At 42.5% G+C, this 24676-nt stretch overlaps 1 protein-coding gene across 2 annotated transcripts in view; it reads right to left on the bottom strand.

Moving 5' to 3' along the window:
* The window catches only part of PRKG1 (protein kinase cGMP-dependent 1), a 1232275-nt gene that overhangs the window by 14381 nt on the left and 1193218 nt on the right, over window positions 1-24676 (bottom strand). For both annotated transcript variants that reach the window (XM_028104583.1, XM_028104582.1), the window contains exons 11-12: window positions 9712-9851; window positions 8670-8759 (exon numbers count right to left, since the gene is read on the bottom strand). In XM_028104583.1, coding sequence (XP_027960384.1) covers window positions 8670-8759; window positions 9712-9851 — 230 coding nt within the window. The remainder of the gene's footprint in view (window positions 1-8669; window positions 8760-9711; window positions 9852-24676) is intronic.

Here is a 24676-nt window from a genome sequence, read left to right as displayed (position 1 = left end):
ATCTAAGGTTAGCTCCTTGGTTCCACAGCAGAACCTTTATACTTTTTTTTTTTTTTTTAAGATTTTCTTTATTTATTTGACAGAGACACAGTGAGAGAGGGAACACAAGCTGGGGGAGTGGGGGGGGAAGGAGAAGCAGGGTCTCTGGGGAGCAGGGAACCCGATGTGGGACTCGACCCCAGGACCCTGGGACCATGACCTGAGCTGAAGGCAGACGCTTAACGACTGAGCCACCCAGGCGCCCAGAACCTTTATGCTTTAACTGTTTATCTTTTTAAAGAATTTCATGGGAAAAACAAAACTGTATTTCCCTTTTCCCAAGTAGTCAATGTAACGTAATGATTTCCTGATATTTCTGGAACATACCTGTGAACAGCTGCTCCAAAGGAGGCTGTGAGGTAACACGAGAGATGAGCACACTGGCCGTTAAAGGGAGTGTGGCTCCAAACTCACTTCCACTACAGTCCCTGATGCCAGTTTGCATTTTGGTGACTTTTGCTGCTTTTTTCAGTATTGAGGAGTAGAGGTTAACACACCGGGAAGTCGAACATGACTGGCATTTTTTTTTTACAAAATGGAGCAGTGAATCTAAGGCGAAAGCAACACCTTTCAGGTCATTTTTACAAAGACCTAGTTTCTTCTAGAAAGTTCCTCAACTACTAATGTCCCCTGAGTTGTCACCGAAACAATTAGCTCTTCCCAAAGAAACATCTTCCTTTTGAAATACAATTCAAGGCATGAGGATATCTACTCTTTCAGCTACTAGAATCTTCACTCTAATTATGAAGATTCTAGTTTCTCTTCAACAATGTCTGGATGAAACAATTGTGAATTTATAAGGACAAGAAAAAAGTTTCTTAGAGCAGGAATGACGCATTGTATGCTGCCATTGTCTGCTGCCTTGGAACTCTCTTTGCAGAGGGAACACTGTGCAATTCTGTGTATTGAGAAAGGGGTTGGAGTAGTGCCTTGAAGGTCCTTTCTTCTTTGCCCTGAAGCAAGTATGCTTGCCCATGAAGAGCAGCGGATGTCTTTGAACTGGAGATCACCGGTAGTGAATAGTTAGCATCCCCCATGCAGGTAATGAGCACCACTTGAACTGTGCCGAGTGCCCTACGCGACTCCAGTCCTTTGTCACTGGAGAGCTTTGCAAAGTCACGGCAGAACCAAAACAAAACCAGACAGTACGTGGAATATAGCTTTGTCTTATTTCGCATTACATGTTTTAATGAGAGACTTAGTGACTTCCTTGGATCAGTCCTGTGATTGCGCTGGGCCTTTTCGAAAGCCTACAAATTCTTGATTACTCTTGGAGATTATTTCTGCAGTTGTGACTTTGGGCAACATCTCTGTTTTCCTTAATAGTCACTTGTTAATGGAACCAAATGGACAAATACGTTGTGAATATTGTCAGGAAAGTGAACACTTAGGAGAGATCAACTTCTCAGGGAATCTCTGCTGAAGATAAATCTCATATTTATATTCTAAGTTGGTCATTAGCAGGAAGATGGAAAAAAAAATCCTAATACAAACTCAGATTCATAAGAGGAGGCTCTAAGTTAGGAATATGGACACCGAAGCAAGAATCCTGGGCTCACATTTGGGTTTCGCTTGTTTAATGTTGAGCAACGCCCTGTACCTCCCTCAGACTCTATGATTCCCTTGTGCAAGATGGGGCTAGTAATAGAAACCATTGCATTGGATTGTCTTAAGGGTACAAATAATTGATACGTATATTTAGAATTAGTGCCTGGCACACAACCGGGTACCTGAGAAACATGAGCCAATCTACTTGAGCACCAAAAAAGTTGTCTTCAGCTGCTGTGTCTTAATCTAGAAAAACTGAATGACATGGACAGGTCTGACGTCTTCTGGGGATGGGAAGGAGGGGTCTGCAATACCTAATTAACACTGTCTTTGGGGTATTTGCTGCTTTTCACGGCTAAGGCTAACTACCATGGGTAAACTCTGTTCTTTTCATTTTCTCTACACTTCTCACAAATGTACAGATTGCCTGCCCGCTTTCGTCATCAGGTGAACTGACCACCAACATTCACCTTTGGGTCTTCAAGGTTTCTCTGAGGCATTTTGGAATTTGGAAGGTTCTAGAAAGCTGGTTTCCATTCCTTTAAAAACCTCTTTTGAGTCTCTCCTCTATAGAAGCATATTTGTAAGTGATCTTTAGAATTAAATGAAAACGCTATCTCAAATCTGTTATGTGACAAATCGGCATAATATATGCATACAAAATATGTATCAGCTTCACAGCTTCATCCCTAAACCTTTGATGTGGGTAATTTGTGGATTTTAAAATACACGTCTGGAAAGCAGTCAGAAAGCATAGCATCAGGGGGACTCAAAATGAAAAATTACTATTAGAATTGAAAATGACAACATATATTTGATCTAAAACAAAAATGAAAGCTTGTTTTATCAACAGAAAGTTGCTTAAAGAAAGTCTTGAAAATAATAAATTATGCCCTGACAGCTGTGTCATTGCAATTAAATACGGAATGGGGCCTCACACCTTCTTCGAGAAGGGGCTGGTAGTTTCCTGTTAGCTAGAGGGCAGTAGGTAACATTTTGAGAGAACTAGAGAAGTATGTATACTCATGGATAGACCCAGCTTTCCATTTCATCACAGCGTTTAATCAGCTTGTCATAAACGGAGTCCTGGAATGACAGAAAGCAACAAAGACAAAGCATGTTCCCTCTTGTGTCTACTAACCCCAGTCATCAGTGAGTACACACCTGAAGGGTGTTGCAGCCCGTGAAGGTTCACTGCCAACTGTAAAGCTAGGGAGGCTACATTAGTATGAAAGTAGACTCATTTCCTTGAAATACTTTGCTTTTTGTTGTTGTCAAAGTGTAATTAAAATACAGTGTTTGTACAACATAACGATTCAGTGGACTATACATCACTCAGTGCTCACCACGGTGAGTGGAGTCACTGTCACCATGTTATTGCGGTATTACTGGCTATATTCCCAATGCCGTATTTTTCCTCTCGGTGACTGATTTATAACTGGAAGTTTGTACTTCTTCATCCCCTTTATCTATTTCGCCCGTTCCCCTTCCCCCACCAACCTCTCCTCTGGAGGAGACAAACTTGTCTGGTCTTTGTATTTAAGAGTCTGTTTTGTTTTCAGGAGTCCACAGATGAGTGAAATCGTATGGTATTTGTCTTTCTCTGACTCATTTCACTTAGTACAATACTCTCTGGGTCCATCTGTGTGGTTGCAAATAGCAAGCTCTCATTCTTTTTTATGGCTGAGTAATGTTCCACTGTATGCACACACCCCATCTTATCCGTTCATTTGTTGTTGGACACTTGGGCCGCTTCCTAATTTGGCTACTGTAAACCATGCTGCAGTAAACACAGGGATGCATGGATCCTTTCACACTAGTGTTTTTGTTTGTGTTTTTGTTTTTTTTTTTTTGGGTAAATACCCTGGAACAGAATTACCGGATCATAGGGTAGTTCTAGTTCTAATTTTTTGAGAAACTCCCATACTCCTTCCAGAGTGGCCGCACCAGCTTGCATTCCCACCAACAGTGTGTGAGGGTTTCTGTCTTTTTGATTCCAGCCATTCTGACAGGGGGGAGGTGGTATCTCATTGTGGTTTTGATGTGCATTTCCCTGATGACGAGCGATGGTGAGTGGCTTTTCATGGGGCTGTTGGCTACTATATGTCTTCTTTGGAAAAATGAATGTTCAGGTCCTCTGCTCATTTTTTATTTGGACTTTTTTTTGATCGATTATAGCATTTGCAAATATCTTATTCACTCGGTTGCCTTCTCATTTGCTGATGGTTACCTTTGCTGTGCAGAAGCTTTTTATTTGTGTGTAGTCCCAATAGTTTATTTTTGCTTTTGCCTCCCTTGTCTGAGGAGATGGATCTAGAAAAATGTTGCTAAAGGTGATATCAAAGAGATTACTACCCCTGTTTTCTTTTCGAAGTTGTCAGGTCTCACATTTAGGTCTTCAATCCATTTTCAGTTTATTTTTGTGTACAGTGTAAGAAAATGGTCCAGTTTCGTTCTTTGGCATGTAGCTGTCCAGTTTTCCCAGCGCTCTTTGAAGAGATTGCCTTTTCCCCATTGTATATTCTTGCCTTTGTTGTAGATTAATTAACCATATAATAGTGTCAGTTTATTTCTGGGCCCCCTATTCTGTTCTGTTGATCTGTGTGTCTGTTTTTGTGCCAGTGCCATATTGGTTTGATTACTAAAGCTTTGTAGTATATCTGGAGATCCAGGATTATGATACCTCCAGCTTGGTGGTTCTTTTTTGGGATTACTCCAGTTCTGAGAAAAATACAATTGGTATTCTGATGGAGATTGCAATGAATCTGTAGAGTCCTTTGGCAGTAATGGACATTTTAATATTCTTCCAATCCAGAGGCATGGAATATTTCTCTGTTTGTTTGCATCATCATCAATTTCTTTCATTACAGATCTTTTACCTCCTTGCTTAAGTTTATTCCTAGGTATCTTCTTCTTCTTGGTGCAATTATAAATGGGATTGTTGTCTTTTTTTCCCTGCCCACCTGCAAGAAATTAAGTGGCAAGGTCACTCGGTGAGCTGGCCACACTTGGTCTTTCTGCAACAGCTGTGGGTGCACCAAAGGGCAGGTTTTTTTTTTTCCGCCCTGTGCTGGTAACTCAAAGGCTTGGCTATGGGAGCTGTGCTGCGGTTATCTTGCTCTCCGCCGCCCCCCCCCCCCCCACTGGCAATCAGGAATCCCTTTGGAGGGATGGCTGCTGAGGGAAGCAGGTTGAAGGAGATGGGTCCACAGGGAATGTGGGAGTGGGGCATGCAGTGCTAGAGTCCTGGCTTCCCCAAGTGTCTGCCCATCGAGGCTGGAAAAGGGAACAGAAATGCCTGCCAGCCCTTTTTTTCCTGGAGAAGGTTCCTGCCGCTCCGGTGCATACTCTGGAAATAAATGTCCTTCACGTGACTCCAGGCACTTTTCAAATTGCCGTTTCTGTGCCCTCCTGGCAGCTTATTTATTATGCTGGTTCTTTAAGGGTGGGGACTCCGTTTTCTGTTGCCCTCAGGCTCTTCTGGAGATGTCTCAAGTACCTGGAGCCAAGCCCCCAGCTGATTTTAAGCCCTTGCTGAGTGAAGCGTCATTGGTTTCCCACACCAAATGGTATGGGCCCTGGTTATCCCCGTGCCGACCCCTCGTGCTGGGGGGACCTGGGGTGGGGTCTGGTCCTCCCGCTTCTCCATGCTGGCGGTGTCCCTCCTGGCTGTGATTAATCTCATGGGAGATCTGGTTCCCAGCCGTGGGTCCGTGCCTCTTACCCTTCCCGATGTGGGCTCTTCTCTACGATGAACTGTGGCAGGCTTGCTCTGACAGTCTTCAGGTTGTTTTCAGAGTTCTTTGTCGAAATGTAGCTGTCACCTTGGTGCATCCCCGCAATGAGGTTAGTTCAGGATCCTCTGATTCTGCTCCCCTCCTGACCCCTTGAAATACTTTTGATTTGCACTATCCATTTTGGCATCCTGGATGGAATTTAAATGATTACCCTCCACAGTATAGTTAGAATCAAAGAGAATGGAGATTTAAGTTACTCGCCCTCTTACAAAACACGTCCAGGAGGACACGTGACTAGAAGTGAGAGGTGTGTGATTTGAAAATCATGGTTTCTGAAATAAGCTATTCAGTAGGAAATATTAACAGATATTAAAAAAATTAACAGTTGAAATGAGTTTGAGATTACTATAAAAACCATATTAGGATATATTAGCATTTATATATTAAGAAAGTTGTAGGGATTGCCAGTTCTTTAAGTATTATGGAGGAAAGGTGAATAAAATAAAACGTGTACCCACCTATTCCAAATGGTGGTACAGAAGGTGTGGAAAACACAAAGTCGCAAGTGAGAAGCCAAAACATGAGAGCTACTAAAGACTAAACCAAAGAAATAATTGCAACAATTAACATGTCAGGGGTGTTAGTTATATCTTTCTCAGAGATAAATACTTAATAGTCTGTCGGTCTACATGGTATCATTTTATTTTTTATAGTATTTTAATTCTTAGTTTTTGACAACAACAGAAACACTGTGTGGTCCTTTTCTAGGTGGATGAGACAAAAAAGAGGGGCAGGAGGTGGTCCTCTCACTTACTAGGTGACAGGAGGAGGGAGGGCTGTTGCTCTCCAGACTTCCTTTGCTGAATCCCTGAGGCTTAGAGGTATTACCATGTCGGTCAAGAATAGTCACACAAACCTTTCTTAAAATCAACCCCAATCCATTTCCTTTATCCTTTCAGAATAGCTACTCCCTACTGCTGCTTTCCTCGGATGCGAAAAGAAAACGGAATGAATTGAATGGGATTTGTTTTGACCCTGGAAATTTTCATATATACTGTGACTAAGAGCATAACTAATTGTTTTCCTTTGTCTCTTGGCATTTTTTGGTGGTTGTTCTTGTTTCTTTCTAATAACTAACCTTGAGGACTTCCAGCCTCAGATAAATAGAGAGCTAGTCAGTGGCAGTAGTAACTGGAGCCTAGAGCTCCACAACTATTCCCCCCACCCCCCCAAACCCCAGAACCAATTTTTTGAGTAGTGGGGGGGGGAAGAGAATAAAAGCAATAAGGTGCTACATGCATATATAATAGTTCTATTGCTTTTAACACCGAGGCTTCAGCCCTCCTGAATCTTTGGGAAGGAACAGGTAGCCTTTCTATCTCCAGATCATGCCTCTTCATGGAGTAGTAAGCGCACTGCGGGGGACTCCCCAACCGTGTATCCCAAACCCAGGGATGATAAAAGGGAAGGAAATGGTCCTGACCAAAAAGCATCCAGGTTGAGGCACAGAAAGGACCACCCACTAATATTTTGCCTCCATCCACTTTTACATGGCAACCTGAGGTGCCCTGGCCGATCAAAATACTTCTCCCTCGGAAGCCTTGGCTGGCATTTAGGAGCCAACAAAATGCAAATCGAGTTAAATAGGGAGAAATTGGAAATAATATTTTCTTTCACAAACTAGATTGAAATTGGATTCCTATGCATGTTTGATGGCCCGTAAGTGGACTTGAGATTGATTTGTATTGTTGTTGCCTGCTTAAAGAAGTTAATAAAAGCTTAAACTATTTCCTCTCCCTCTGTGGCTTATTATTGCTTTCATGTTTACTTCCACCTGTAAATCTTCTATTCTAATTATCTTCTATTCTAATTAGAACAAATCAGGGAAGATATTTCAAATAAAATGGATTGAAAGGTCAGGTCAAAAATAGTAGAACCACATTAGGATGAAGCAGACATTAACTCACAAATCAGAATGGGAACTTTATGCAGCAGTCTGCAAATTATGAGAAGGGGATCACATCTTTTTTTAATCGTATCCCCAGCTTCCAGCACAACGCCTGGCATATGATCTGTGCTCAAATATTACTAGAAATAATGTAATAATGCAGTATAAACATCTTAGTACAGATGTTTACCCTGGCCCCTAATGCCAACATGATGCATTGCCCTTAAATTTAAGAAGCGAAACACAACATCAATGTAAGTAAGACAAAATAAGGTAAAAAGAAATCCATTTGGTATATACAAGGCAGGCAAAGGAGATAAGACCTGAAAGCTCAAGGTTTCCAAAGAAAGTTACCATATAAAGTTACCATAAGAATGCTATTAGGGATGAGACTTCATAAGCTACTCTGGGTTTTCTGTTAATTACTATGCTGGGATATCTACAGAGTAACACGCTGTCAAAAAATAGCACTGCTTTCTGGGAACAACAGGGCAGTCTACAACAGAGTTTCAGTAAGATGTTACCCAATGAAGGAGGACGTGGGTTAAGACTGTAACAAATATGAAAAAAGAAAAGATGTCAAAAGGTGAACCTTCAAAGGAACAAGGATGACTTCTAAATGTTTGATCAGTCATAGGAAATGATCAAAAGATCATTCACAGGAAAAGAAAATTGTCTTTTAAGTAAAAATTTCGGATTGATCATGATCTCCTGGGACATTTTATAGAATAGATTTTAGTTTGCTGGTTCTATAAATAAGAGATAGAAACAAGCACTAACTAGACCAAATTTACTTGCCCTCAAAGGGCAAACATAAGTCAATCTGAATTAGATTGAAATACTGCTTATAAGTGGATTCATTTTTTCCTAAGATCAGCTGAAGCCTAAAGAAGATGGCTGGACCTTGTTAATTTTGAAACCAAAGAGCAATGTAAAGCCAGAAGAAAAAGTAACTCAGGGAAAAAAAATTCTCAATGTCAGAAAAGGCAGACTGCCCATCTGGCCAATGAGTAAAGCAATTAAGCTGTCAATTAATCCAGATAGCAACTAGAACCCACCTCTGTTCCCTTCAGTCACAGCAACAAACTGAATTCTAGGCATACAGTTAGCTGAATTCAAGGTAAAAAAAAAAAAGACCTGTGCATATACCTTGCTAGGTTACCATTTCCATGCTGGACCAAGCCTTTATCATTAGTTACAAATCAGAAACAGAGCGAGCATCACATTGACTAAAGCATGTATGTACGGTGGGCTGTAGCCCATATTTACTTATTTTCTGAAAAATAAGCATATGTAACATGTAAGTGATTTTTATACTTTATAATGAACTCTTCTTATAGACCATCATAGTCAACTACGTTTTTAGAGAAATGATAGACATTTCTTAAAACTCCTACCTATCCCTGAGAATGGTCCAGAGCTCTCCACCCAGGCACACTTCCATCAACATGTACAAATATTTGCTGTCCTTAAACGTTCTGTACAATCTGTGAATTGCAAACAAGAAAACAAGGGTTATAAACATTGTTGTCTTTGAAAAGAATGTAAATGCTTTAAGTGCTCAGATTCAAGTCTTATACTTGATTTACCAAGCTTGAAATGTCATTAAAGGAAAGAAAAGATTAGGAAAGGAAAGATTAAAGGAAATCTGTTTGCACATAGGGAAAAGGAGGCAACAGGATCCTGACTAAGATGTGTATGGTGTAGGGGCTAGTCTTTCCTGGGCCAATGAATGGATGAATCCAAAGGATTATGGACCAAGGTGGCTTCTTGGGGTCCCAGTTTGGCTGATGTTTTAAGCATGGATACTTGAGCCACATTGAGTGGTGATAAACATGCAATCTACATGCATATAAAATAGATATACTTTACAAACATAGACATGTATGCAATTCCCATGCTGTTCCTTAAGTTCACCTTATGCCCTATTTTTAAGTGCCCCTGACAAATTAACTAGAACAGGTTTTATTTTTTTTGTATATAAGAACTCCCCGTTATCCTCTTACTAATGCTCTGAAAATACGGAGATGGAATAGTCATTTCATTTTTTTAATCTTCCAAAAATTAAATTTACATATTAGTATTCAAATAATTAAAGGGAGGACAGTTTGATTTTTGTATTTTTGTCTTTCAAGCTCCCAAAGTCTATGTAGGGTTTTTCAGTCACAGAGAGCATAAAAATGGAATGTCAGAAATGGAGAGATCTCCTTTGGGAAAACCGTTCTTTTCACAGTATCGGATTCTTTAAAACAAAAAGGATAGACTCAAACTGTTTTTTTTTTTTTTTTAAAGCCTAACAAAACTTTCTTAAAATCAGATTTAAAAATATGTTTCCTGGGTAAATGAAATGTGTGATGGTGAGCAGGAGTGGCGACAGGTTTGGTGGCTTGACTTTCCACAGAGAGAGGGCACATCAGCCCCGGGGGGGGTGGTCTTTACCTCACTATGAAGTCAGAATGCGCCCCCTGCATGATCTGCTTCTCTGAGCGGATATGCTCCTGCTGTCTCGTATCCACAATGTGGCGTTTCTTGAGAATCTTCATGGCAAAGGTTTTGGACTCTTCACTTTTCAACTGGACCTTAAAGAAAACCACAGAAAATAAGTGAGAAAAAATCCACAGCATTAATATAACAGAGTGCCTTCTCATCCCCAAATTATCCAGTGTGCTGAGCGCAGCAGGGACCCCCCCGGATGCCGCCTGAGTCACACGGTACGTGCCTGCCGGAGCCGGGCAGAAATCCAGGTCCACGGCTCTTGTCCACGGTCCTTCCACTGGACCAGATAGAGGGTACCTAGATGCTCACTTAGTGGTGTGTCTACTGGGATTGGAAGAGGGAAAGTGAATTGGACTCTCACTGTGTTATTTCATTTCATATCACACAGTACGTTGGAGCATACTTTAGAGTTTCTCTCCTGCAATCAAAAGAGCATAAAAACAAAATTCTCCAATTTCTCTTCCAGTAGATGTGGTAGATGTAGGGCTGTATGGGTCTTTACAACTCTTCCTCCTCGGTCCTGGCTGGTAGATGTTTCCATAGGAAACCCCTCTCTCTGCTGAGACTGCAGAAGCACGTACTGTCCCTTCTTCTCTTCCTACTGTCTTGCCCTTCCTCCCAATTAAAACAAAATTTTCAAGAGATTCTGAAAACTTCTTCTTCTTCTTCTTCACCAGTGTGCGTGATAGCTTTAATCCTGTCTGTCCTCAAAGCTGACCGCTTTGTCGTACTAACTGGGAACGCCTAAGCTGGGCTGGGACCGTCTCCATGGCCTCCACGCCATTGGTGCAGCCTCACATGGCTCCTGGGGGCTTGTGTTCTCCGAATACTGGTCCTCAGGCAAGCCGTGGGTCTGTGGGTCACTGTTTTATAAAAAAAAGTCAACAAGGTGACTTTTTTTTCAGGTTTTTATTAGAGATGGGGGGAAGGGAGAGGATCTCTAGCAGCCTCCCTGCTGAGCACAGAGCCCGACACGGGGCTCGATCTCATGGTCCTGAGATCATGACCTGAGCCGAGACCCAGAGGTGGAGGTTTCACGGACTGCACCCCCCCCAGGTGCCCCTCAACAAGGTGACTTGTAAGGAAAGGAGGAGATCTGGGTGATGGAGCTAATTGCTTAATAGCAACAGCAAAGAGTTTTCTAGTGTTGTGGAGCCACAGACAGAATCTTCAAGCCTGCATCATTTGGAAGTCATGAAGGCCTTGGGTAAATGACATGGCAAGCTGTTTCTGCTTTTCAGCTGAAGGATCGCTGCCCCCTGGAGTTGTGAATTGTTTACTGCGTCATCTGCCCCACAGTGCGATTCTTCACGGTGTTGTTCATGCACACGTGTACAGACTGAACACACAGTCCAAGAGGACGTCCACAGGGCAGGGGCCTTGGACGACAACACAGGGGCACTTCACATCAACGGGCCTCAGGCTGTGGCCAGCATCTGTGAATCTCTCTGACAGGTCAGAGAGAAAAATGGAAATTCGAATTTGCCTTAAGTGGCCAAGGGCCCCTCTATGTGTCTTTGAAACTCTTTAAGATGACAGATGAGTGTGATTCAAATGAATCAATCCAGTTGTAGTTCATAATAAAACAAAATGTGAACACGCACTTCTAGAAGAAATCTGGACAGACAGCATGAGAAATGAGCCGTGTCAGAGTGCTAAACACCAGAGAAGAAATGAACTCATGTTCTCTTCGGACCCTTAGTGTAAGGACCTCAGTCTCTTGGGTGGCTTACACACCTGATGGAAAACTTGTCCATTGTTCTTTGCAGTGATGGTGATGTATGTTTTTACTTGTACACAGGGTGGGAGGAAAGAACTCTGGTTTGGGGCTACAGGTCTGGACCTCAACCCTGCCTTCGCTTAGTTGCTTTGCTTCTCGGGGCTCCAGTACTTGCTGAAGAGAACGCGGTATGGAGTTATTGTGACCTTAAGTGAGAAAGTGCCATGGGTGGGAAATTGCCCGTGGTCTGTCTGCTGGACCCTTGCCCCAGCCAGTCGGCTCTGCTCGATAGCATACATCATGTGTCTGCCAAACAAAGCCAGATCACCTCACTCCTCTACTCAGAACACTCCAGTGCCTTCTCATCTCGCTTCTATAAAGACAAAGCTGTCACAGAGACTATGAGGTCTAGACCCCAGCTACCCTCTAACTCACTCTGCTTGGGTCACGCCCGCCCCCTTGCTATTCCCGGAGCCCACCGAGCAAGCCTGTGCCTCAGTCTATCTGCTTGTGCTTTTCTGCCCAAATATTTTCCCACAGATATCCCCAGGAGTCCCCCTCTCAGTTCCCGAAGTTCTCTGCTCAAATGTTTCCTCGTTGGCGTGTCCTCACACCAACCTCCATAAACGAGAAACCACCCCCCTTTCCCTGCTTCCTTGTTCTCTCTAGCTCTATCCCAAGCGCATACACGGACTATTTTTCATTACTCGTTCAGCTCCTGTCTCCTCTCGCTAGTCTGTAAGCAGCCTGTGATGGGGGATCTCTTTACTCACTATCCGTGACACAGAGTAAATGCCTCTTAAATATCTGTTGACTGCATGAATCAAAGAGGGAATGCGAGGAACCACGACAACTTATCACGGGCAAAGCCACAGCAGAGCTGGGGTCTCAGCTCCACACTGTGTATCTCTTAGCTTCACAGGAGAAAAACAAGGGAAACTACAAGGACATGGGGTATTTGGTCTTTTTCTTTGGTCCCAAAGGTGCCCTTAATTAGGCATGGAAGGGAAGAAATGATTTCTACGTGTCAACAATGCATAGGCAATAAACGTGGCCAAATACCCATGCGATTCAGCTTCCAGTTTTCAGTTTGTATTTTCACAAGATGCTTTCTTAACCCAGCCTTTTCCTTGAATGCCATTCCCAACCACGGAGACTACTAGGCTAATAAAATCATCTCTAGGACCAAGTCCAGTTGGCTGCCAACGAGCTCTTGAGACCATGGCCATTTGTTGCGACCCATCTCCTAGCCAGCACTGCTCCTGAGTTCTGAGTTCCCCTCCAACGAACACATTCCACAATTGCCCGTATATTGCCCATTTTCATTCTAACCAGCCCATCACTGTTACACCCACACACACAGATGTTTATTTCACCGTAGCCAGGATATGAGGTAAAAACATGTACCTACTTTGCTATTTCTTCAGTAGTTTTGTACTGTATATTAGGGAGAGTCTGTGCAAGGAAATAAACGAAGCTCTCGGGGATGTCAGAAAGAAACAGGAATTAGCCTTTGTGAAACATATACGTGCTGGGCACATCCATATGCGTTATTTTTAGTCCCGACATCAACTCTTATGGGCGGGAGGAAGAGATTTTTGTTGTGTTTTCACAAAGACTTCATCATCACTAACAACAAATCGCTAACATCGCTAACATTACTAAAGCTCGTATTGTCGGGAATAGCACAGTGAGTGAGTTTTCTCCCTTAATCTTCTAGGCGCCTCTTTGAGGGACTCTTGTCATCCCCGTTTTTCAGAGGAGCTAACCGAGGATTACCAGAGGGGGTCACATCTTGCCCAAGGCCACCGAGTTGTCAGGTAGCAGAACTGGGTTCATGCTCCAGTCTTTTTGGCCCGAGCTATTTGTCGTATATGCTGCTTCCCTTCAGCTGAAGAGAAAAGGAACTGACAGCACAGTGATTGATGCTTTACAAATGAGAGTTTAATGGAACTGGCTCCCTCGGAGAGACTCCCTGAGAAAAACTGAACCGTGCGGTTAATACCATGAAGCTTCATCCATGCTGGAAATGCCAGAGCCTCACTGGCCTTTCCCTAGGGACCTCAGGGGATGCTCGGGGATCTGGGGTGCCTGAGTGATGGCTTCTCCTTGCGGAATTCAAAGGATGGAAGTGGGGGGGAGGGATATGGTGCTAACAGCTGGTGGGTGGCAGGTGGTTGCTCCCCAAGAGAGGCATGCATGTAAAAGCTGCAGAGATGATTGGGAGTCAGCCGCATCAGTTGCCAATTTAGTAAGTATTAATTATAAGAAGTTTACAGAGTCAAACAGCTCATCTATGGAGGCTTTCCGTTTTATCTTTGCTTGAGTGGAGACAGTCCCACCGTCTGGAACCACCATCCTTTGCATTCTGTAAAGACCTATCTAGTTCCTTAGAGGACAGCCCTTAGAATCTCCACTTTCATTTTAAACTAGGAGGAACCAAGACTCGCAGGATCCCGGCTTGTAACCCAGAAGTCAGACCGCCCGAGGACTACTGGCAGAGGTAACTCAGCAGACATAGCGCCTTCTGCTGGAGTGAATGCTCTGAAAAATTTTCTCCCGATTAACCGACATGTCCGACTCTTAGATTGTGTCTAATGGCAAAATTTGGAAATAATCTAAATGTCCATGCAGAGAAGCGTGGAAAAATAAATTATGGTACATTCCTGCAATGCAGCTGTAAAAAACTAGGACTTAAAATGATGACTTAGCAAATGGGGCGGGGGGGGAATACAGAGGGAGACAAAGCAAGAGACAGACTCTTAACTATAGAGAACTGATGGTCACCAGAGGGGAGGTGTCAGGGGAATGGGAGAAACAGGTGATGGGGATGAAGGAGGGCACTTGTCCTGATGAGCACGGGGTGATGTACAGGGAAGTGTTGATCACTGTATTGTACACCTGACCCTAATATTACACTGTATGTTAACTGGAATTTAAATAAAAACTTATTCTAAGTCTTTGTTTTTTATTATGGAAAACTATGCCCCCCAAATTTATTTACACACACACACACACACACACACAGATAACATATATATATGTCATATATAGAGAGACAGGATACGAGCCAGCATACATTTTATGATCCTATAAATAACATTTGTATGTACATGTATATCTCTATCTAAAATAAATCTAGGAACAGACAGTCAGAAATGTGTTTCCCAATATGTTAATAATGGTTTTCCCTTAGGGAAATTTTCAGTTCTACTTCTTTTTGCTTTTTTGAATTGCTTAATGTTTGTACAATTAGCATATATCCCTTTTATGATGAGTAAACACAATGACTCTCATGGAAAATAAATTTTAAAGTCTCTCTTAGATTGTACTACCTATTCATTAGTGTCTGGCTCTCTCAAAGGATCCTGGTTCAATGGGAACCACTCCGCTAGAATACCATGAATGCAAAGACCTTGCGAGGTTATATACAGCCTAACAATCCACTCAAGTTTGGGCAGAACCACACTATTCAACTCCTTAAAGGACCTGCCATATTCTTTTGTACACTATGAACTCTCAGGGTAAGTTATAGCAATTTGTATTTACTGGGTCTAAGCTATTAGGCTTTATTATGAAAGGGCTTTCACAAAACGAGCCCATGAAAATTTTGAAGGGGAAATGTAGTTTGCTTTTTATTTTTCCAGTTGGCCAAATGAATTACCCTAAGTCTGCTTCTGTCACCTTGAGATGATGACGACGACGAGTTTGCAGGTGGGTCAGCTAGAGATAGGAAATCCGTGTGGACGCAGGCAAGCAAGGGAGGGGGAAAGGCGTGTGTGCCTTTCATTCCCTCCTTCCCCAGGAATCCTTCCCAGCCTAGCCGGGTTGGCATTGCTCCCTGGCTCTGTCTTCCTCCGCAGACTCCCACCCCACCCCGCCAGCATGCAGGCTGGAGCCTGGGTTAAAAGTGTGAGCTCTAAAACGTCACTGCTTCTGTTAAATTTCAACCATTTTTGGGCTTGTGATCTTGGGCCCGTTTCTGACACCCTGTCCCTTTGTCCTTACCCGTAACGTGAGGACAATCCTCAGTTTACTCGGGAAGATGAAATAAAAGGGCCCCCCTATCAAGCGCAGTGTCTGGAACAGAGCGCCCATTCAGTGCGCATTAGCGGCTTTGATTCTTAGGTGCCTCCAACGGTCATGGTCCCTTCAGGTCAAAGCAATGTCCTGAAAATATGAGCTAGCACAGGCCACTGTCACGTTATGCCTGTTCCTATCCTCACTCACCCGTCTCAGACCCACCAAGGGGACAGGTGAAGGGCCGAGAAGCTACTTGAAAAAGACAGCTGAGCCTTGCACCACACTGGTTTTACTCTCAACATGCCTAGAATGGGGAAAACAGCAGGAAAATGCTAATACTCTCGATCTTCCTCTTCTGTTTCAGAAACAATGCTTTGCGTTATATCGGAAACTAGAATTAGTAAACGTTTCACTTCTAGCAAGACGTTACTTCCGTGTGGAGCACCGTGTTGCCATTTGAACGAACGCATCCCAGGACCGAGGAGATCTTAAAGTGGGAATGTCTGACATCGGTTTTGGCAAGTTCTTAGCTGCCGGGCTCCAGGTGATGCCCAGGTGACAGGGACTAAAGCTGAGAGGCAATGCCACCAGCATTTCAGAGAGCTTTGGAGACACATTCGCTGGCTAGAGTGAATGCTCCCATTTCTGTCTGCGGCAGGCACTTGTCTTTAAAAGGCTTGTGTCCTGCTGGGACCCAGTTCCTGACCCTGAAAAGGGGAGTTATGATAGAACAAACTTAAAACTGACTCACCACCTCGGGCTGTTTCTGTCCTTAGAATATGTTCCTCCACTCGTCTTTCAGACCTTTTTATTGATAATTCATAGTTCATTTTGCAATATAGCTGTATCTTCATTATTTGGGGGAGAAAGTGGCTTTCTGGATGATGCTGTAATTAAAATGATTTCTTACACGAAGCCTTAAATGGACAGCATCAGTTGCTTTGCATGAAACACCTGGATATTTGGGTCCATAATGAACTAGATCTTCAGTTGTACAAGTAGAAAATAAAAACGGTGTAAAACAAAGCGTAGCCTAAGAAAACACAGCAGAAGAGGCTCATGCTTAGGGATGGAAGGTGGGTGAGTAGTCGCTGGAGACGGGACAGGAATGGACGGGACCTGCCAAAGGGATGGGACCCTGTGGGCTGCAAATCATACCTCGACAAGGCTTTTAAAGGCTTTTTTTTTTTTTTTAAAGAGGAAAAAGCCAGAAACTATGTCTATCTTCTAAATCTTGTCTTCACTGATTGTGAGATATATTTTTAATTTATATCTAAGGAACAAAATGTTAGAAATAGATTTGTCTCTATGCTTATCATTCCCCCTTCGATAAAAGTTCCCCAGTTACCTAAAACTGTATTCCATTTTTACTCCAGTATCTGTTAATGATGAGCATTTTTATTAAAAATATGATCCTTTTTTAGGACTTAACTATTGTGATTACAAGTCCTAAATTTTAAAAAGGCCTCACTTCCAAAAAAAAAAAAACAAAACAAAACCAAAAAACGTAGGATCATGAGTTATTTTCAGCAAAATATGCACATTATCACAAAATTATTTCATCAAAATCACAGGTAATTGCTGGGCCATGCCTTTAATATTTTAATAATGTACAACGGAGATCAGATGCGGCCTCCTGTAATCTCCTAGAGCCTTCTAAAGGCTCCCAGGCTTCTAGAGCCTTTGCCTCACTTATAAAAGGGGAATAAAATCACCTTATAAGCACAGATATTATAAGATCAAATCAGAGAGCATATGTGAAAATACTTGGAGAGTTTACAAGTGCTACCTAAGATGATTATCAAGATATGTGGGAATGCTAACTAAAGTGGAAACTTGTAAACAGCATTTTACTCTTATAATTCATCATTTAATCTGTGTGCTCACATATTCAGAAGAAGTTACTATATTCATGTGAGAAAGAAAAAGTTTTTAAGTGCATAGAAAACTCCTATTCCACACAGTAGTATTGGATCGTATTCCTCAACATTTCCTAACCAAAAGCATTACAGTCCTTCTATGAGAATTACTTTTCTCTGTAATAGTACTATAGTTTCAGGCAAACACTACTATAAGTCATGACAGAAAACCCCGGTTGGTTAAAACTTCTTTTCTCACTAGCTCCTCAGAGTCTTCTCCCTCACCTCTCTCTCCGCACTGCACAATAACATCACATGTTTTCCCTTCCTTAGTCAGCGTCCAAAACTTAAGAATGAATCACAGCATCTGGTTTGTTCCAAAGGACGCACAAGGGAGGGGAGCATAAGGGACTTGTCACAGCCCGTGTGACACACAGCTGACGCAGAGAAGCCGAAGGATGGATTATGACTTTAAACAGATGCCAGAGTTGAAAAGCTTTTCAGACAGGAGGAACAGAGGCATGGCACCATGACACAATTTTACGGTAAGGATTTGACATGTAAGACTTATTTCATCGGTGACCACTAAGTGGCTTATATATACATAAATCGCCGTGTATACCATTCAGAACAAAGGAGCATAGAAAAAAATAGCTTATTTTATCTCTGCATTTTCCTCTGCCATTTGCACAAGTGATAATCAAGAGAGGGTCTCTCTTCCTTCTCTCTTTGTTCTCCTTCCCGTGTTCACCGCAACCCCTCGTAAAAAATGTCAATTCCATTTGCTTTGTAACTTGCCTTCAGACTTAAAATTCAGTTCTGTAGCAGGATATGTCTATATGATTAAATTCAAATTGATCAAAAGCCAAGTAAGACTATTTTCATAGAGGAGATAGTTTTCAAAAAAGACATTTAACTTTTAGTTTGGAGGAAGATCAGGGAAAGAACATCATACTTTTTTATTTTTAATTACAACATGAACAAACGGACTATTTTAAAGAAATCACTTGGCAGTCAAAGAATACTTGTGATTTCTCCTACTAAGGAATTAGCACTGATTCATTTTGACTCAAAAGGCTACCTATATTGAATCAAAATGATTTACTGCAGTGTGCAATTTAAATATATCATTTCTCTTCTTATAGTAGCTGTGTAAAGTAAACCTTATTTCACTTTGTAGTGATTAAAATTGATATGATAAACTTTAAATTATTTTCTTTCATCACCGGCACAAGAACAGACACAGAGATAAATGGAACAGAACAGAGGGCCTAGGAATAAACCCACGCTTATATGGCAAATTAATCTATCACAAAGGGAGTAAGAATATACAGTGGGGAAAAGACCATCTCTTCAGCAAATGGTGTTCGGAAAATTGGACAGCCACATGCAAAAGAATGAAACTGGACCACTTTCTTACACCATGCACAAAAATAAACTCAAAATGGATTAATGTGAGACCTGAAACCACAAAACTCCTAAAGGAGAGCAAAGGCAATAATCTCTTTGACATCATCCCTAGCAATATTTTTCTAGACATGTCTCCTAAGGCAAGAGAAACAAAAGCAAAAATAAACTATTGGGACTACACCAAAACGAACAGCTTCTGCATGGCCAAGAAAACCATCAACAAAACAAAAGGCAACCTACAGAATGGGAGAAGATATTTGCAAATGACGTATGATAAAAGGTTAGTATCCAAAATACATAAAGAACCTATACCACTCAACATCAAAAACCAAATAATACAATTTAAAAAATGGGCAGAGGAGTCAAACATGTTTCAAAAGAAGACATACAATGACCAGTGAACAAGATGTGCAAAATTACTAATCAAAATACAAATACAAAACCACAGTGAGGTATCACCTCGCACCTGTCAGAATGGCTGAAATCAACACCACCAGAAACAGCAAGTGTTGGTGAGGATGTGGATAAAAAGCAACCCTCATGCATGACTGTTGGTGGGAATATAAACTGGTACAGCCACTGTTGGAAAAGAGTGTGGAGGTTCCTCATAATGTTAGAAATACCATGTGATCCCCTGGTTCCACCACTGGGTATTTACCCAAATAAAAACATTAATTCAAAAAGATATATGCACCCCTCTGTTTACTGCAGCATTATTAATAGCCAAGAAAGCTGCCCTAGTGTTCATCGATAGATGAATGGATAAAGAAGATGTGGTGTGTGAATATGGGTACGTACGTACGTATGTACACACACACACACGCACGTGCTGGAATATTAGTCATAAAAAAGGATGAGATCTTGCCATTTACAACAACATGGATCGACCTAAAGGACATTATGCTAAGCAAGATAAGTCTGACAGAGAAAGACAAATACCGCATGATTCACTTATCTTTGGAATCTAAAAAACAAAACCAGCAAACAACAACAAAACAAACAAATAGAATGAACTTGTGGTTGTCAGAGGGGAAGTGGGTGGGGGGATGGGCAAAAAAATTTACTTTCCTTATCAAGTCATCAAATATTTTCTTGCCCCAACCGATACTTGATTCCTATGCACAATCTCATTCATCCATATGAAGCAATACTACATGTAGGTTTCCAACTTGCTTACCCACTTCTAAATTGATCACTAAACTATATCCCATAATCCTACTTATGCTAATACTTAAAGCACACTTATAACCTGAAAGTTCACACAGATGGGAGTTGAGACTCCTAAGTTGACACTTCAATTTCTTTCATTTATTGACTCTGTGAAAGCTTAAAGTCAGTTGAAATGAAACAGAATCCCATATTGCAAAATTCAGCTCTGTGCACTGTGCTCAGCTTCACCCATGAAAGTGTTTGTATTCTCGTGATACTTTTGAGACATAAGGCATAAAAAACTTTATGATGTTTTCTGTTACGTACTGGGAGGATTTTAACCAATGGCTTATAATCCGTTCTTAATGTCTTGAGATAGGTGATAATACTCAAACTTCACCCTGAAATTAAATAACTCCTTCCTCCCTGTTTTTGGACTTGCAATTTTTCACAAGATTTCATACAAATATAAATGTACTTTAAATGTTGTTAAGCCCATTCCAAATGTATTTTGTATTTTTTTTGCCCGTGCTGACTTCTTCAATGGAAAACAGTCCCGTGAAGCATTTAAGCTGCTCCGTCCACATGGATGTGGAATCAGAGACCGGAGCCATGACCACACAGTGGCTCCCTTGGGTTGAGCTTCTGTGATTCTTTTTGGGTGCCGAAGGTCTCTCTGTTCTTCCCGCGAACTTGCAAGGCAGCTGGCTGGAGGTCAGGGGCTCAGAACCGAGCATCCGGCCCCCAGAACCTGATCTCAGAGCTCAATGTTCAAGCTACCATGCTGTTGTGTGTCAGCGGCAATGGGGAATATTAATACGAGGGACAGAGTATGAATTAGCAATAAATTAAATGTATACAGTTGATGAGCTACCCTGAAACATACAGAATGGCTCTTTCCTATCTTCCCCCCCACCCCAACAAAACAAGAGAAACGATTTCATTTTAAGGACATGGCTATTTTCAACATTCCTCACATATACAAGGGGCCTGTTTTCCCTTCTCATGAATGAGATTTCTCTTTGAAAGTGTTTACATGAAATTTTCAGGGACACGGGCTACCTCCTGGAGCAAAGTGGACTACCTTATTTGGAAGAGAAATGATGATGTTTATTTTTGGGAGGAGCCCCACCTAAAAATAGCCTGTCCAGTCGCCTTATAGCGTATTCTTTGAATTTCACAGGTGGAAGCTGAGCTGAGGCTGTGTTCTATATGTTTTCATCACCCAACCTAATGCCCACAGATGCCTAGTGCCTTCACATCTGACCTCCTCTAAGAACAGACCACAGTGAGCCCTGGCCGATGGGCTGCCTAAGGGCCTTTCTCATCCCCTCCTCCATGCAACCCCTGGGTGGGTCTGCCACTGGGTTCAGTGGCCTGTGAAGACGTGTGGCCCTCTGTGTTGCAACCTTTGCCTGGAATGGCCTTCCCCAACTGTTCACTTAAATCCCAACCTATTCCCTAAGCCCTGGCTGGAGTCCCGTGTCTTCCCGGGGCCTCTTCGACCCAATCAGCTCCAAATGGTCTCCCTCTTTCTGCAATATGAAGAACCTTTCTGCATCATTTAGATGTTAATACAAAAGGATTTCACTTGCTTTTCTTTACATGTGTTAGTCTTATTTTCTTATTTACAAGAAGGCAGACATTCCTTAAGGGCAGGAATCACCTCTGCTATTTCTGATCCCACAAAAAATATTGAGGGATTTTATAAAAGATACATTTTTGCTGAATGTGATGTGCCCATATTTTGTCACAGAAAACATAAGAGTGACTGAAACGTTAACTTTCAGATATACTCTTTTATCACCCATATCTTAACCCTTGGAAAGACCTGTCTAGTGCCTTCCAGATTTACATGGATCTTTCTAGAATAACACATGGTTTTGGAGGAGAAATGAACATTTTACTGGACACTAGGGCACTGATTTAAAATACCTTTAGCGAGAAAGATTCATTTCTATAAATAGCTAGTATATAAAATTGATACTTTCAAAGATGTGTAAGCAAGTAATTATTTATAGTCTGTGCAGACCAAACTGTGTTCCAGCTACTGTATAAAATATATCCTACAGTAACAAGATGAATTAACACACTTTTTTTTTTTTTTAAAGATTTTATTTCTTTGACAGAGAGAGACACAGCGAGAGAGGGAACACAAGCAGGGGGAGCGGGAGAGGGAGAAGCAGGCTTCCCGTGGAGCCGGGCACCCGATGCGGGGCTCGATCCCAGGACCCTGGGATCATGACCTGAGCCGAAGGCAGACGCTTAACGACTGAGCCACCCAGGCGCCCCTGACACACATCTTTATGAGCATAATGTCAAAGTAGAGCTAGACTTGCCTCCTGGCGCTGCGTACTGAGAAACTATCCTGGGAGGTGCCTAGATCCTGACTGCACCTCTTAGGCTCAGCTAGTGTCCACTGAATGGGACTGTCCGTAGCTACCCGAATAACTCCCTTCGAAATCAGTATGATTTATCACCATCAATAACTGGCATCAGCTTAGATTCTTTTGAAGGATGCACCTAAAATGAGGATGACCTTTAATAACAAGCCCACTAGAGGAACGGCGAGGGAAGAGGCTGCTGGAGACCGAGGTGAGCTTTGAGTTTCCATGGAGCGCAGAGCCCTCGCTCACCGGGGTGACAGAGGACGCAAGGCCTCGGGGCAGAGGGCTGCCTGCCGTCCCCCCAGCTACTCCGTTTCACTGCTGTGCGGCCTGCCAGGGAAGAAGTTCTCGAAATGTTTCCCTCTTACGTGGGGATTCCCTTTGCAGTTAGGCTGTTCGCCTTTCAGAACGATGAAACGCAACTCTGCTGACCAAGCAATGGATTTCTCGCCTATCTGCTGCCTTAATCACCTCTCAGTCTCCTTTCACTTTCCACTGGTGGACATAGCCCTCCAGTTTGGCCTGCGTGTGACACCCAGGGCCAAGCCCTGGCAAAAACGCCACGACAGTGCTCCCGACCCCGTCTGGCCCTGTGACCCCGTGCGGCAGGTGCTTGCGACCTGCTGCCACCCCGCCCCCTCCCTCGCTGTCCTCTGGTGGGGCTGGGGTGCAGGAGAAAGGAGAGGGGAACTGTCTGGTCCATGTGGCAAGAGCCAGACCCTCACTATGCCCCAACAGGGATCCATGGTTGAAGGAAGCTGTGCAGGAACCTGATAGGATTCAGCAGACTGCACCGAACCTAAAGGATGGAGCTTTAGTGCTTTGCAGGGATTTAATAGAAGCTGCCAGGGAGGTCACTACGAAGACCTCAGGCTCTTTGGGACTCAGCAGAGCAAGGGAGAAAAAAAGTAAAATTTTTCCATCCCCTTCCTTTTCTCTCAGTAGAGCTGGGAATAATAGTTATTGTTAGCATATTTTAGTCACAATAGCATCACAACACTTACTGACCTATGGTGTGAGGCACTATTTGGGGGCTTTCACTCATTCACTCTTTGTAACCTTGTGAGGCTTAATATCCTACCATTATGTTCATGCTGGAGAATGGGAAACTGAGGCTCGGAAGTGACCTCTGAGGAAATGACTCAGTATGCCCAGAAAAGTTCAGAAAAATCTGAATCTAGGAGATCTGAGTCCAGAGCTCCAGCTTTTAGGTGACTTTTTTTTTTCTTTTCCTGCATAGACATTTTACCAAGGAAATAAGAACAGCAAAAGATTCAGAGAAAGGAGAGCCTCTGCAGGTTTGACAGAAGCAGATGTGAAGAGTGGATCATCACAGCATTGATTCTACTAGATTTAGGTCTAATACACAGGTTCTTGATTTTTTTTTTTAAACAAAGGTTGTACATGTGACATTTGTTTGATGTCGTCATGGTGGCTGTTGTTGGTGTGATAAGAATCTAAATATTTTTAGAAGCCAGACTGATAGAAAAAGCTTCTAGTTAAAAACAAATCAGTGGGGATGCCTGGGTGGTTCAGTCGTTAAGCATCTGCCTTCAGCTCGGGTCATGATCCCGGGGTCCTGGGATCGAAACCCACATCGGGCTCCCTGCTCAGCAGGAAGCCTGCTTCTCCCTCTCCCGCTCCCCCTGCTTGTGTTCCCTCTGACAAATAGATAAATAAAATCTTAAAGAAAAACACAAACAAACATATCAGTAGTTCTGGGCAGTAACAGCCCTTTTACTGACTGCATGGTCTTAGGCTCCTGAGATGCATTAATCCTGACTTCCTTCTCGTAGAAGCAGATCACGCCTCCTGTTCTGCTCCCAGAGTAACTAGAAAGGTAAAATGATACACTGGATGTGGAGCAATGTAAAGGTCACAGAGCAGGGTTCAGGTGCCAGGCTTGATTATTTTAGTAAGGAAGTGGCATCGCTAAATTAAAAACATGATTAATATCACTTTGTCAATAAACTAGCCTGCAGTAGGTATATTTTACAGGAGTGTACCGTAATGCTTCAGGTGATTTCTGTAGATGCCCTAACTCTCCCTCTGTCTTAGGATGCCACCTCCTACACGACCCCGCACATGCTGCTCGTACTTTGATTACTGGATTATTAGTTTACATGACCGTCCTTCCCAGTAAACTGAGTCCCTAGAGGCAGTGGCTACCTCACTTTAAACTGTATGTCCCAGCATACAGCTTGCTACATAAATATGTAACAAGTGATAGAGGATGTAATCCAAGAAGACAGAGATTATGTCTTCCATATCTTGGTCCCTATATCTTTATGCAAGTATAGTACTCTGGTCAAGGAGGCATTGGATTGCTGAATAAAATGATTAAATATCTAATATCTAAA

This window comes from Eumetopias jubatus, unplaced genomic scaffold, assembly GCF_037043125.1.
Source record: "Eumetopias jubatus isolate StellerSeaLion01/CBP00866 unplaced genomic scaffold, mEumJub1_p1.0 scaffold_17, whole genome shotgun sequence".
In the NCBI taxonomy this organism is placed as follows: Eukaryota; Metazoa; Chordata; class Mammalia; order Carnivora; family Otariidae; genus Eumetopias; species Eumetopias jubatus.
The sequence above is the reverse complement of the archived record's forward strand: the minus strand, read 5'-3'. Positions and strand labels throughout refer to the sequence as shown.